The sequence below is a fragment of the Pyrgilauda ruficollis genome, unplaced genomic scaffold, assembly GCF_017590135.1.
Source record: "Pyrgilauda ruficollis isolate IOZ18807 unplaced genomic scaffold, ASM1759013v1 scaffold94, whole genome shotgun sequence".
NCBI classification, from domain to species: Eukaryota; Metazoa; Chordata; class Aves; order Passeriformes; family Passeridae; genus Pyrgilauda; species Pyrgilauda ruficollis.
This window is the reverse complement of record NW_024531488.1, coordinates 1,240,415-1,254,933: the sequence shown is the minus strand read 5'-3', so window position 1 is coordinate 1,254,933 and position 14,519 is coordinate 1,240,415. Positions and strand designations below refer to the sequence as shown.

Here is a 14,519-nt window from a genome sequence, read left to right as displayed (position 1 = left end):
GACCTTAGAGCTGCTTCAGCTTCAAGAGGTCATGCAGCAAATGGCAGCTCCTCTTGCCATAGCTCAATACTACCATCACAAGAAAACCGAGTGGAATTGGTAGTATTCTTGACTTTCTTAGTTTCTATAGGAAAGCCTTAAGTAGATGAGAATCTAGAAACCCTCTCACTTGCTCCTTCATCTCCCACTGCTTCTCTCCAACAGAAACAAGCATTGTGGCAAACCACCTCAGGGGGTTTCATTCCAGTCATGTCCTTTATCTGGGTCTCTGTCATAGTTTCAACCCAGGCAGCAACCAAGCCCCAGGCAGCCACTTGCTCACTCCTGTACCAGCAGGACTGAGGAGAGGACTGGAAGGGTAAAAGCCACAAAACTCATGGGTTGAGAGACAGATTAACAGGTAAAACAAAAGCCGTGCACACAAGTCAAAAACAAGGAATTAAGTCACTGCTTCCAATGGCAGGCAGGTGTTCAACCATCTCCAGGACAGTGCTACTCACCACCAGGTCATAATTTCAGACATACCTATTCTCTTTCTTCCCCATACTTTATATACAGAGCCTGATGCTACATGGTCTGGAATATCTCTTTGTTCAGTTTGGGTCACCTGTCCTGGCTGTGTCTCCTTGCACCCCCATGCACCCCTAACATCCTCACCAGTGTCACAGTATGAACACCAGAAAGGCTCTGTGTAAGCCCGGCTCGGCAATAATAGATATACCTTTATATTGTGCTGTGTGTTCAGCACAAATCCAAAACAAGCCCTGTAATAGACACTAGAAATCAGCACAGTCTGCAAGTCTCCATCCTATAAAGCAAGGCTGATAAAGAAACCTTTGCTATCTTCCACGTTCAGCATTGCTGATTTATTTAACTTACAGTATTTGAAGAAACTATTAGTTTTATTTCTGTTCCCATTTTGAAGGAGAGGTAAATTATTCAAGTTTGAGTATGGTATTGCATAAACATAACCATTTTGGAATGCCAAATACTAAATCTTTCTCCTGTAGCAAGATTTTATCAATAGATGAGTATGCTTTAGAGTAAAAAAAAGTTTTAAATTCAGAACTCCTATTCTTTGTTCTGGATGTTTCAAACCTGTTACATACCTTAGAGGGTTTAAACTTCTTGTTGCCCTCTACTCTGACCAGTTTCTTGAAAAAAAATCCCACTTTCACTACAGTAACTAATTCTGAATAACAAACTGGAAGCTTGATTGCCTCTTATAAAGAAAGTCTTAAGAATAACAGACTACGTATTTTTCTTCCATTTTAGATCTTTTAAAAGAATTCTTATTAATTCTTCTTACTTAACAAGCAGAAAAGATGTGGAAGACAGAATAATAAGGGAAATTATCAGTTGAATATCATCCTACAAAAGCATGTGCATGTAATAGAAATATGTGCAACTGGTTCAAATCTTAAATCATATATATCAAAATGCATAACACTGATCCCATTGTCTTTTATTATCCGCTAAACTACTCTATAAAGTAGAGTAGTTTAGTGGCCCCAAAGAAAAATGTGTTTCAAAGTGTAAACCGAAATCCTGATTACTAACTACTCATTGTGTGGAAAGGTTGTCTCTTAGCAAGTAGACTTCTGGAATTTAAATGTTGGGGGGTTTTTTATGACTCATGCTCAAATACTACATTCTGAAATGTACAAAGCAAGAGAAGTTGTCAAAACCGTGCATGCACCTGATGCCTTCAATTGTGAATCCAAATGACCTTCCAAGCAAATCCCTACTGCTGCTTTGTAAGGCAAAGCAGAAATATTTTTATATATCTAAGGATTGTTTCAAGACCTTTGCAATTTAAACTACAGCATTAAAAATAGGATCTTGGAGATTATATTTTAATGTAGTGATACTCAGAAAGAGTACCTGAAGGGAACTTTGAAGCTCTGAAAAGTGTCATCAAGTGTTTTCACACATTGCCTATACCGATATACGCTATTTAAATTAAAAATTAACCTATAAAAATATTGCAAGAGACGATGTCAGCACTAGTCAAGACAAAAAGATCCAAATTAGTATCCAAATGTTTTGGACAAGCATAGAAAGTTCCCTTTTGAGCACAGGAAGTTAGTCACAACAGTAACATATAGAAAACCAGTTGCAGTTTACCAACCGGATTACTGCATAATATGCACAACTACCTACCATATCAATAAGCAAGTACAGTAAGATGAAGACTTGATTAAAAAAATAAACTGCCATTATTTTATCAGGAACAGAGTTTAATGACAATGTGTTAGTGCATACACTCAGCTTGTAAATATTGAGTTACAAGACAGCACGCAGAATGACAAAACTTCACATTAACATTTTCAGGTTTCATGAAGAAATTCTCGGTATTTCCACAAAAATTTACAAATGCATGATAATAACAATAAACCTAAATATAGCACCCCAGGCAAAGCCCAGAAAGAACTCTGTACTGTTTTTCAATTGTCCCAGCAGCTTTAACAAAATTCCTAACAAAATAAATAGACATAATAAATGATAACAACGAATAGGGATATTGTCCTGAAGTAGAAAGAAGGTTCCTGTTACTGAATATGAATTATATATACTTAATTAAAAGCATGCCAGAAGAAATTATCTAATTAATTCAATGGATAGAGATATATATTTAAGAAAGGTCAGTTCATAATAATCTCATTAATGCTGAATATTATTGAAAATAGTTTACTGCAGACCTGTTTATGGAACTGAAAGTAACTTCTTACAGATAGAATGTAGTACGATCAGTACTACAGATACAGACAGTACAGATAGATTTTTCGTCTGTAATTACATCTACACAACAGGCTGGATTATCTAAGAAGCCATAAGCCTGGAAATAGTGATGTGAAAGTTGCAGAGCTCCAAAAGTGTTTTCAGGATAAGCTGCAGAATTGAGAATTCCAGGCTTCTCACTTTGCTGTCTGTTTAACAGCCTGCCACAGAGCAGTTCTCAAGGCTAAACTGGATACTACAGCTCACAGCAAGACTGTCATGCAGTTAGTAAGCTCCCGGGAAGCTGGAGAGCTGGAAAGCACATTTTATATAGAATGGGGATATTTTAGTGTTTTCCAAACAAATGCCGCCACCTGGTGTTCAGGCATATGGCTTGAATAGACCTTGAAGAAGGAAGTAAGCATGGAATGGACACAAGTAAGTCATCAGTGCCATGCCACATTCTGAGGGAATACAGTAAGGATTTAAGTGGACTAAGAAGAATAACAAAAGACTCCTGAAAGCAAGAACTTCATAGTCAGCTTTTTCTGGGATTCTCTAATTTCATCTAGATCAAGTATGAAATGTAGCAGCCTCTAACATCCTTGAATGGGATGATTATTAACAGCAACATTCATACTGATCAACTTTGTCAGAAAAGAACAAAATCACTCTTCACCACATGAACATTAAAGACCTGGTATCTCTAAAAGTTACTTCCTTATTTGATACAGATCAATATCCAGTGGAATCAGTGGTGACTGAAAGAGCAACAAGAGTTCTAAGAGTTAAAAAAAACAAGAGCTGATTTTATCAAGCTGGTGCTCTAGCCAGAGAAAACACCCCCCTTCTCTACAGTTTTGCTCTTCCATTACAGCTAATCTTAGCCTAAAGTTCTTCATGGACTACAACTAAACCATGACATGGAAGTGACAAAGAATAATCACTGGATACTGTTTATGTGTTTTGTTCTCATATATATATGTGTCATATCAAATGCACATATATATAAACATTATATATAAACTTGAAGACCATCATTTACTGAGGGATCAACCTTCTCTTATCTTGCCAATTTAATTTTCCAGACTTCCACTTCCACATGTATATTCAAATGTAAGCTTTCAATAAAAATTGTGGATAAAAATACTCTCTAATACTCTTCAATTTCATTGAAGTTGAATTTGATTTCTGGTTGCATCTAGTTGCATAATTTGGTAGAACAAAGAATGTAGCTCCCACATTTCTCATTGGGAAGTGTAGAATCATAGAATCATTTGGATTGGAAGGGACTTTTTAAAAGCTTGTTTAGTACAATTCTCCTACAATGTGCAGGGCCATCTTCAACCAGATAAGACTGCTCAGAGCTCAGTACTACTTGACCTTGAACATCCCTTGCCCCAGGGATGGGGCATCCATCACCTACCTCTTTGCCCACACAGCAGGTAGGAAGTTTATGCTTAAATAATGCATAAAGGACAAGAATATACATTAGATGAGTTAAATTCATACTGATACAAGTGAAGTGAAGAACATGCAGTAACACTAATAGCCTCAGTGTAGACAGTAACTTCCAATGATTTTTTACCAACATGTGTTTTATAAAACAATCCAAGCAGTGCTGAACATACGGTAGCATCTGTGAAAGATTTTATTCCAAGTTTGTCTATTTAAGGCACGATCAAAAGGAAACAACACCCTGCTGCAGACATGGATTTATGAACTATCCTCACAACAGTAAAGGCTAAAATGAGAAAACTAATTGAACTCATCCACCCACCTCCCCACCTCCAACCATATAATCAATTTCCCAACACTGAAGTTTTTAACAAACAGTTTTTACCAGGGTCTTAAGGAACTCCAGCAGTTCTCCATGGTCTGTAGAAGAAGGTCTGAGAGAACTAAAATTGCAGCTATTTAGCCACTGAATGCAGTCAGTTGTGCTTTGTAGTACTTCATCAGTACATATTTCATTTATGTCCGATTGCAGGTCCTTAAGACACTTTTCTATACTAAAAAAAAAAAAAAAAAAAAAAAAAAAAAAAAAGAAAAAAATCACAGGATTTTTCTACATTATTTGGAGACAAAAGTATTTTATATATGCCATATTTTAAAAAGAAAAACTACTTAAAACTAAGGTAACTTTAATCCTTCTTATTCACAGATTAAGCTACCCTCACAAAATAAGACCTGAATTTTCAGAATTAACAATTAACATTTAAGTACTGTTGAGATAGAGCTAAAAAAACTTTCCTTCAGGCCAGACTGTACCATCCTCAGCCAGAGTATGTATGACTTCACTTTCAAACAATCTTATTCATTTTAATAAAGTAGTTAATGAACAAGACATTAGCCAACCTAATATCTGGTCCTTGGTGCTTAATTAGCTAAAGCAAAGACTACTAACTGAACCAATTACTGCATTCAAAGGTGAATGTGTCATTTTGCTCCTTTAGCAATCAGCAGTTGTTTTATAAAACATAAGATATACTAACAACTTCTAAAAGATCCACTGACATCACAGAAAATGTTGAAAATAATTTCAGAGCCAGTTGTGCTGAGAAAGCAGATATTTTCTTTCTTGTTTTGTCATTACAATATTTGAAAGAAAACAGACTTTGTTTTCAAGGAGCAGATCCACTCCTTAACATTCATCTAGAATCATAACTCTTTATGAAACCAGATGTGTCGGTTAGGTTTTTACAGTGATTTCATTTGCAAAGATCACAAAAACAATTGAACATCCACAATTATTTTATTTCTACTTGCATGGACACTTAAGTCAAAACAAAACAAAACAAAAAAATCCAATTTCTACTTCGTTTCTACTTTTCCTTTTTTTTTTTTTCAAAAGCAATGCTTAATATTTTTTACAGTTTCAGTTAGAAAAAAAGAATTTAGATCCTGGCAAAACTGGGGTTAATAGCCCAGGCATTAATTTCAATCCTAAACTTGATGAAAGATTGGCAAGTATCTTTTTAGTTAGTGAAACCTGTTCTCAGGACTATGAAACTAAATGCCCTCTTCATATACCTTGACTCCTGGGACAGTATCAAAGGCTCTTATTGTGGTGTGCTGATATATCTCAAACATACCCAAATGGATTACAGCATTGTGCAATATAAAAGACACTATTATTGTTAAATCTGTGCCAATGTACTACTATTATGAGTGAATTTTTACACTTATCTTTGACATATGAATCTGTGAGCAAGTTAACAAACTCCAAGCTTGAATAAGTTACAGCCTTCTCAAGATCAGACATTGGTAACTGGTCTCAATACTGATAAGGGGATTAAAAGGATAGATTTCAGTGCCACTGCCCTGATCCTTACCTCCCCCACAAGTATAAATCATGATAACTATGTTCATTTTATTTAATCCTTTTATCCTCCCAAAACAAACATTTAATTAGGACTAAAGCTGTTTTTGATTGAATAAACATATTTTCATCCTGTTTATTTACAGCATACAGAATACTGTAGGTAAACAGCATTTCAAAACCACCACTGCATCTTGCTAAGAATTTTGTCAACACTCAGTATACAAGAACATGGTTAATTATGGTTACTTACTCCTTTACATGAATTACATTAATTAAATATTTAGGAATTTGGTTACCTTTTTTTTTTTAAAAAAAAGAAAAAAAAGTGTATTATATGAGTTTAGAAAGCAAGCATTTTAAGTAAAAAAATACTTCTATTAAATATGATTAAAATTATTCTCACCATCTAGGCTGGTATCAAAAACTTTATAATTTCATACCAGTGTAGATGGAATGAGTCTTTGATTTCTTGGTTTAGAAAAGAAATTTCCTAAAGTTTAGGAAACTGCAAACAAAAATGTAATTTTGATGTGAAAAATATATTGAATGTATTTAATTTTCTTAAAAGTACAATTTTTTAAAAGCTATATAAAGTGCTAGATTCCTTTTTTCCCAGTAATATTTTTTCATTAAGTGCAAATGTATTTTTTTTAAGTTCAGAGGAGCAAATTAGCTCTTTCTTTGAACATACTGAGGCATTAACCCAGATGATGTCAACTGACATGATATACATACTACGGACATGCAAATTTAATGACCCAAATAAATTTTTTGTCCACAGATGACTCAACCTTTTTTTTGAACCTGTGGAACTCTTCAGACACAAAGAGAAAAAAAACAGTCACCAAACTACTAAGGAAGGAGTGGAATGTAAAAACTCAAAGAAAAAACATAACCTTCACTGTAGCAAAGAAACCTAATAGTTATGCTTGTAATTTTTTTTTAATTGACTGATTTTTCAAGAAACAAATATTTAGTCCCACACAAGTAGTACCTGAGCCTTTGTGGGCACATATTTTTTGTGGCTACTACTCCTAGCATACCATTAAGCAGGTGAAAATGATGTGACTGAAATAGCTTCTCCTTCTTACAGGTGAGAGTGCCTGCAATTCTTTAACAAACAAAAGCAAAGTTGTGTTATATTATCTGTGTCCACATTGGAGTGCTTTTCTGGAGAAACATTTGGTAAGTACCCACACTGCAGAGAGACAATCTCAATGTAAAAACTCTTAGGTGCTCTTATTTATTAAGTTAATGATAGTTTTTACAAACAACCTAATCATCTGGAGAGAATGCTTTTTAAGTGGCTTTATCAATGGACAAACAGTATAAAAAGTACTGTAATGGAACTGATAGTGTAAGCACTATCATACTATCATACAAGGTCAACCCAACATTATTTTGAAACGTATGGTATCAGAATAAGGGTTGGCCTCTCCATATATCATTTTCCATTGCCTAAGATTACTGTGAGTAATTTGAATTATGATCTTCTAACTCCTTTCAATTTCTAACAAGCACATTTCAATTTATTTCATCTAGCATAAGGAGCAGCCATAAAATGGCAATGACACTGGTTAAATTAAACTGCTAAGCTACAAAGTGAAATTATCTTTTAACCTCATGTTCCTTATTCTTAAAATCCTCACATTGATGGAAACATAGCTTCAGAACCAGTTTACAGGTCTTTTATTCAGAACAGACTGTTTCAAAATACATGAGATCATTGTTTTCACTGCTGTTAAAGATGCAAGGAGTGTTAGAAAACTGCTGTTATTACTCATTAAAAAGCTTGACTGCTAGAGGTATAGGACATTCATACAAAAAAACAAGTCTGATAATTTGGAAGTCTGTGTAGCAGAGGACCTGCTGTGAGCAGTAAAAAAAATTTGCAGAAAGACTTTTAGCAGTGTAATTCACACAGACATTTTCATCGTTAAACTTTCTCTTGATCTTGAACCCAAAGATGTAAACCAAAGACACAGCACTTGGTGAAAGGACTTTGAAAACTACTGCATACCTCTAATTTAGTTCCTTACAAAACATATCCACTTGTAACTGTAAAGTAACTGTATCATTGAAACCAGAAGAAATAGAATGGTGATGGCTTTGCTACACTTTAGCAAGACAAAGTTACTCAACAGCTTAACCACATAAGAACAGTCACTTCCAACTGAACCACTGCCCACCCACCTTTAATTTCCATTCTTGTTTTAAAGGCTCGAGATATTTCTGTCACAAGATGCAAGCTTTTCCTTGGTAAGTTATTTCAGAAGACAGGCAGTGAAACATGAGTTTTTCAACTCCATTAACTAAAACATGACAGTGACAAATAAGGGTTCAAACCCCATCATATCATATATGCTCGCATGAAATGAAATGGGATACTTTACAGGGCAGTCAAAGATTTGATTACAGCTTCTGCAGATGTAGATGACAGCTAATTAACCACCTAAGGTACTGACACAGTGATAATTACTGAATATTTGTATAAATAAATCGTGTGCCAATAAACAGCCAATTTCTGAGCAACTGTGCTGCCCAGCTAGCAAGTTGCTATGGAACAACTAACCCAGACTCGGTGATTACGCACAAAGACAACACAGGAAAAAAAATACATTCCTTTCTCAGTTTGTTTACTTATTCCTAGCAATTGGTCCAGTAAAGTGATTAAACTAGCCAACTACTATTCTGACAAAGTTTTTAATAACATCAAATTCCCAGGTAAACACTAAAGTAATGCATTTGTACAGCGAGCCAGCTACATTCACCCAAAAGAGTAAAATTATTTTTCAAAGCTGTGATAAATATTAGGTCTGAGTAAAACTGATAAAATAATAATGTCTTTTCCTCTATAATCAGATCAAATTTTGAAATTCTCCCAAATACTCAACCACTCTTGGGATTTTGGTTGAAGAAGAAAAGATTTTGATAAATCTCTTGACTAACAGGAATATGAGGCAAAACTGCTTCCTGAAAATTCCTGAGCAGAACAAGCAAAGATTTTCTTGAAAATAAGAAAGATAACTCCTGCAGCACATCTCAGTTTAAAAACACATAAGCCCTTTTACACATCAGTTCTAATACAGGAAAATGGAATGAGATAGCTTGACTTAATATGCTGTTTGAAAGTCCTCCATCCCTTTGTTTTGATATTGGCAAGCATTTCTTGGCAAATCAGCAAAGTTATGATCAACAGCTGGACCATATGATATTAACATCCTTACTGAGACACCTTCCAGATCTACAATTCACAAGGTAAAGATCTTGTTAGTTCTCAAATAATTATCACAATTTATATCAAATGGTGATGGGAAAAGATGCAATGCTATAAGCGCTTACTAGCACTGACCTCATTGCAGCCCTTCAAAACAGACCTTCAAAATCCTTATGATTAAACTACTGTTAATTAGGTCAGGTTGACGTCTGTCATGGTTTGACACTGGTCAACATGCCAGGCACCCATGAAAACCAGAACAAAGGGCTCATGAGTTAAGGATTGGGAGAAAACACTCTAAGGGCAAAACAGGATCAAACTTAAAGGCATGAAGTAAACTTGTTATTAACAGAGTCAGAAGAGGATAATGAGGAGTAAAATCAGATTTTAAAACACCTTTTCCATCCCCAGCCGATCTCTCCTTCCTACTGAGAGCACAGGGAGGCAGGGCATGTGGGTGTTTGGTCAGTTTGTCACTTGAAATACTTCTTGAAATACTTCAGTTTGCTTTTAGGGAGAGGAGTCTCTATGCTATGGGGTCCTTCCCATGGGAAACAGTTCTCTGTGAACTTCTCCAGTGTGACTCCAATTTCACAAGCAGCAGTCCTGCCCAACCTCCTGCTGTAACGTGAGTCCCTCCCACGGGCAAAACAATCTTCCCAAAACTGCTTTGGCATGAGTCACTAGTTCATGGGGTGTAGTTCTTTAAGGATAAGCTGCTCTAGTTTGGAAGCAAGGACCCTCTTTTCTCTGTCTCTGGAAACAAGGGCCCTCTCTGTCTTCACGTCTCCCATTGGATTACAGCTTTTTTTAGCATCCACCCACTCCAGCATGATCACTTTTCCCATAGGCTGCAACTGGATTTCTGCATCCCCCCACGGACTTCATGGATTACATGGAGATAGTTTGTTTTATTATAGTCCTCCCCACAGCTTGCAGAGAAATATCAACTCCAATGCTTGGAGCACCTCCTCTCCCTCTTTCCTTTCACTGATCTCAGCATCGCCATGTTGTCTGTTTCCACATGTCCTCACTTCCCCCTCTTTCTCTGACTAGAAAAAAAAAATGCTGCTCTTAAGTATCTTTGCCAACAAATTCTTGCTTTTTAAAGATATCTGCAGGATCTTGCAGCGCTGAGAAGTTGATTTTGTCTCCGTTCTGTGTGGGGGAATCACTTTCCATGTTTCCGCTGCCGGCACCATGCAGGTGGTGCAGCTGCCGTGGTGCTGGGACCATTCAATGCCACTCTTCATGTGGGACACTGGGGAGGAGAAGCTGCTGTTGCTACCCCTGCCCTTCTGCCTGCAGCACGGCTGGTAGAGGTAGCCAGGCAAGCAGAGCTCGCCACAGGTTGTGCTGAAATGGTGGCGGCCACGGCAGCAGCCACATGGCTGCACCTGCAGCGCCCAGACAGTCCCGGCGGTGGTGCCTCTCCACCCCTGAGAAAAAGCTGCTCCTGTGAGGATTTTCTTCTTAAATGTGTTATCACACAGGCATTGACAACTTCTCTAATTGAGCCAGCAGCATATCCATCTTCAGAGCCATAAAAGACTGGGTCTGTTGGACATTATGGAAGCATCTAGAAGCTTCTCACAGAAAGCACCTCTGTGGCTCTCCCACCCGCCCCAGAAAAACCAGGCTGTGTTAAACCAACACAAAGTTTATCAGATTGCAGTCAGATCAGGCTTTTGTGAAAAGCCTCACAAATTTATAGTCTCCAGGATGATGCAGAGATAAAATATGAAATAATTGTGTTAAATTCTAAGCAATTGTTCTGTTGATGAAGACATAGAATATCTCCTACTGTCCTACAGTCTCATAAAATCTTGTTCCTTTATCACAACTAAAAGGCAGCACTCACTGAAGAAAAAACTGAATACAGACATAAAAATCAAGTGTTGAACACACCTCATGCTTAGCAATCACTTCAAGTTATGAACTATAGGCTCGGTTTCAAGCTCTGTACTGTATTTCCTGCTTAGAAGTATTAAATATAAGCTGCAAGTTTAGTTCTGTGAATTGCTAACAAGTGAAATGCTAGTAATTCTTAAACAACCAATTTGGAAAAATAATCCAAATACTCAGTTTTGATGAGCAGTAAAAGTCAAAGTAACTGTGAAAGGAAAGAATGAAGACAAAAGGCCAACCTGATGAATACAACTCCACACTTGAGAATAACCTTGAGACTACCCTTGTACTCAAAACTGGCCAGCAGTGATGATCGTTTTGAGAGTTCATATTCACCTGCTTCTATAAATTGCTCTAAAAATAAACTTAACATTCAAGTGTAATAAGAGTTCCATTACATAACAGTGAATGTATGAACCACTTACTATATTAAAATTTGCATATAACACAATTACACACAGATGGCGTTTTTTGTTGTTGTTACAGCAAATAGAATTGGTACAGTACAAAAATACTGAAGGCAATTCAATAAAAACATATCTGATTTGTCATGTCACACAATTTTATAAAACCTACTCAGTTAGAAGGCAATAAATGAGCAGTCAAATGATTTTTACACTCTTGCCTCATAATTTTTTACACAATGTTTTATTTTTAAATATATATATATGAATGTATACTACTATGCTCATTCTCTGTGGCCTAATAAAAGCATAAATCTATCTGATGAAAAACTGATTGTATTTTAATTGTATCACTGTATCACATAGAGCTGCTCTTATCATAGCACTTACAAAGATCAATGGTAACTTGAAAATTATTTCATTCCATGCCACCTCTAATATATTTGGAATAAAAGGACTCTTTTTAATTTAAAAGTCGCATCAGGTGCTGTCCATCTTATTTTAAATTCTTTCAATTTCTGAAACTGACACAGTACAGGAGCAAAATAGCACCTGGTTACAGAGCTACTTCCTGTCTTTCCTTGTGAAAATAAGGTTAAAGCTAGCTTAGGTGTCAATTCAGCAGAAATTTTTCCTGACCTGCATTGCTACTAATCCAAATTCCAGCTCTCCTTTAATAAAATATACAGTAAAAAAAAAAAAAAAACTTACAGTAAAATTTCCTTCTAATTTGTAAGACTAGATAGGTAAAACAGTGACAATCAGCCTCTTTCAAGACATACAAACACTTCCACTGTGATGATGCTAATGTAAAATGTAACATAAAATGCTAAGTGGCTATAAAGTACCACTTAAAAGAATGAACAGCTGGCTTCCTTTCCCATAGTCAGATGTTTTCTCAACAAGCAGCATGCATATTTCACACATTAAAACAAGAAACAGTAGTGAAGCATTCGTTCTAAAGGTTCATTTTGAGAATAATCTTCCTAACTCTCAGGATATCTCTGAAGAATGACAACAAAATCACTTTTATTTGGTAGTTGAAGAGGTGACAACAGTTATGCTAAAAAATGTTGATGCTGTTTTTTCCAGTTATACAATACCATAGACACACGAAACTTTATTACCTGTGTAATTAATTATGTTATGACATAAACTAATCTCTAAGTATCTACATTTTGCTCATGTCAACAGCTGGAAAACTCTAACATGAAATTGTATTATGCAGTGGTCCATAACAGCATATTGACCAGATCTTCACTACCATTGCTACCGTGGGATTATTAATATTGCAAATACTTTAGTAAACACTAAGTTTTTAAATGAAAATGGGAGGTAAGACTAATAGAAATATCCCCCCCAAAAAAAAACTCTTAACCCAGCATAACCTTATAACCTTGACAATAACTGAGAAATTATCTAAGTCAGTTTTCAGCGAGGTATGGCAATGGTTTATTTCCATCCTTCCGGAAGCTGTTTGGGAGCAAAGACCGCTGACAAACGTGGGCTATATTAAAATGATACAATCTTAAAACAGATGTCATGATGGATGTTCTTTGAAATCCTACTTTAAGATGCATTGTTCATACTTGAAGATGCTCACAAAGGTGAGCATTTTCAAAATTTAATATAAAATCCTACCATATCTCTGACTGTACACTACTTTTTTTAAATCTACAAAAATTTTGTTTGCTTAAGAGCATCTTTTGCTGATGAAAGTATTACAAAGATACGAAAGAGTTAAGCCACAAATAAGGCACAGAACCCTGAGCTGATTATTTTGTATTGATGCAAAAAAATGTGCATCAACAACAAACTTTTTTAGTACTCCACTCTTTCTGTAACACTGATTTTTGGAAATCAGTGTGTTACAAAGAAGCGGACAAAGAAATATATTATAAATTGTAGAAAGAAAATGTGCAATTGCAGCACAAGAGTTTTAACTGAAATTGTAAAACAATGGATTGTATAAGAAAAAAATATACATATATTAACTGAATTAATTTTTCTACTTTCATTAGAAATGCTTAAACAACATACTGAGTTTGGTTTTTGTCAAATTCTGTAGTTCTTTTAGTCAATAAAAATTTATCTCATTAGTAGGAAATTCTATCTCATAGTAATAGAAAATACAGCTGTCATGGGAATTCACATTTTCTTCCTTCACTATCACACCTACTTCAACAGAACGTAAGGTTAAGATGATACAATTGTTAAAAATACCATAGAAAGAAAGACTACAGCACAATAATTATACAGCATTAAAATTTTGTTAAATGCTTGAGCGGTTAAAATAAAATTACTGCTGAAATATTTATCAGAATTTTAACCTACTACTAGAAAAGAAAGGTAAGTTAAACCACATTTCTTCCCAAATGCAATGACTTTCTCTAGTATTTTGCATACAAATAAAATACTCTTTACCTGTAAGAGTTCTTCTTTATTTTTTCATCAAGATCACTAAGGATTTGTCGGAATTCCAATTCTCCAGGGAGAACATTTAACAAACAGTCTAAATTGGAAGAATCAAAAGAATACTCTCCTCCCCATTCCATTTTTAGAATCTGTAAAACAAATACAGCAAAATGGTTAAAAAATGGAAAGATGTTGACTAGAAGTACCAAAGTACACAACATCTTGTTCTTTGGAGATATTAGATTATATAATAATATAAATATTAGATTATTATGCTTCTGCATAGACTGCTACAGAGGGAAACCAGGAACACGAGTGTTGAGATAAGTTTCATAGTATCTTGCACTTCTTTAGTTTAAAGAATGCAGTTCTTTTACCTTAACCACAGTAGTAGCTCTTTTTTTTAAGATTTAGAAAGAAAATTCTCGCTATGGAATGGAAACTAAAAACAAACATATTACAGGGTCAACTTATTTTCTGTATACTTATAATTTCTGCCCAAGGAGTAACTGTTTTCTGGAAATTCAGC

At 35.4% G+C, this 14,519-nt stretch overlaps 1 protein-coding gene across 1 annotated transcript in view; it reads right to left on the bottom strand.

The window, feature by feature from the left end:
* The window catches only part of KIAA0825 (KIAA0825 ortholog), a 199,466-nt gene extending 185,333 nt beyond the window's left edge, over positions 1-14,133 (bottom strand). Inside the window, exons 1-2 of the mRNA XM_041489460.1 lie at positions 14,000-14,133; positions 4,565-4,733 (exon numbers count right to left, since the gene is read on the bottom strand). Coding sequence (XP_041345394.1) covers positions 4,565-4,733; positions 14,000-14,130 — 300 coding nt within the window. The 5' untranslated portion in view covers positions 14,131-14,133. The remainder of the gene's footprint in view (positions 1-4,564; positions 4,734-13,999) is intronic.
* Positions 14,134-14,519: the final 386 nt, after the last annotated feature.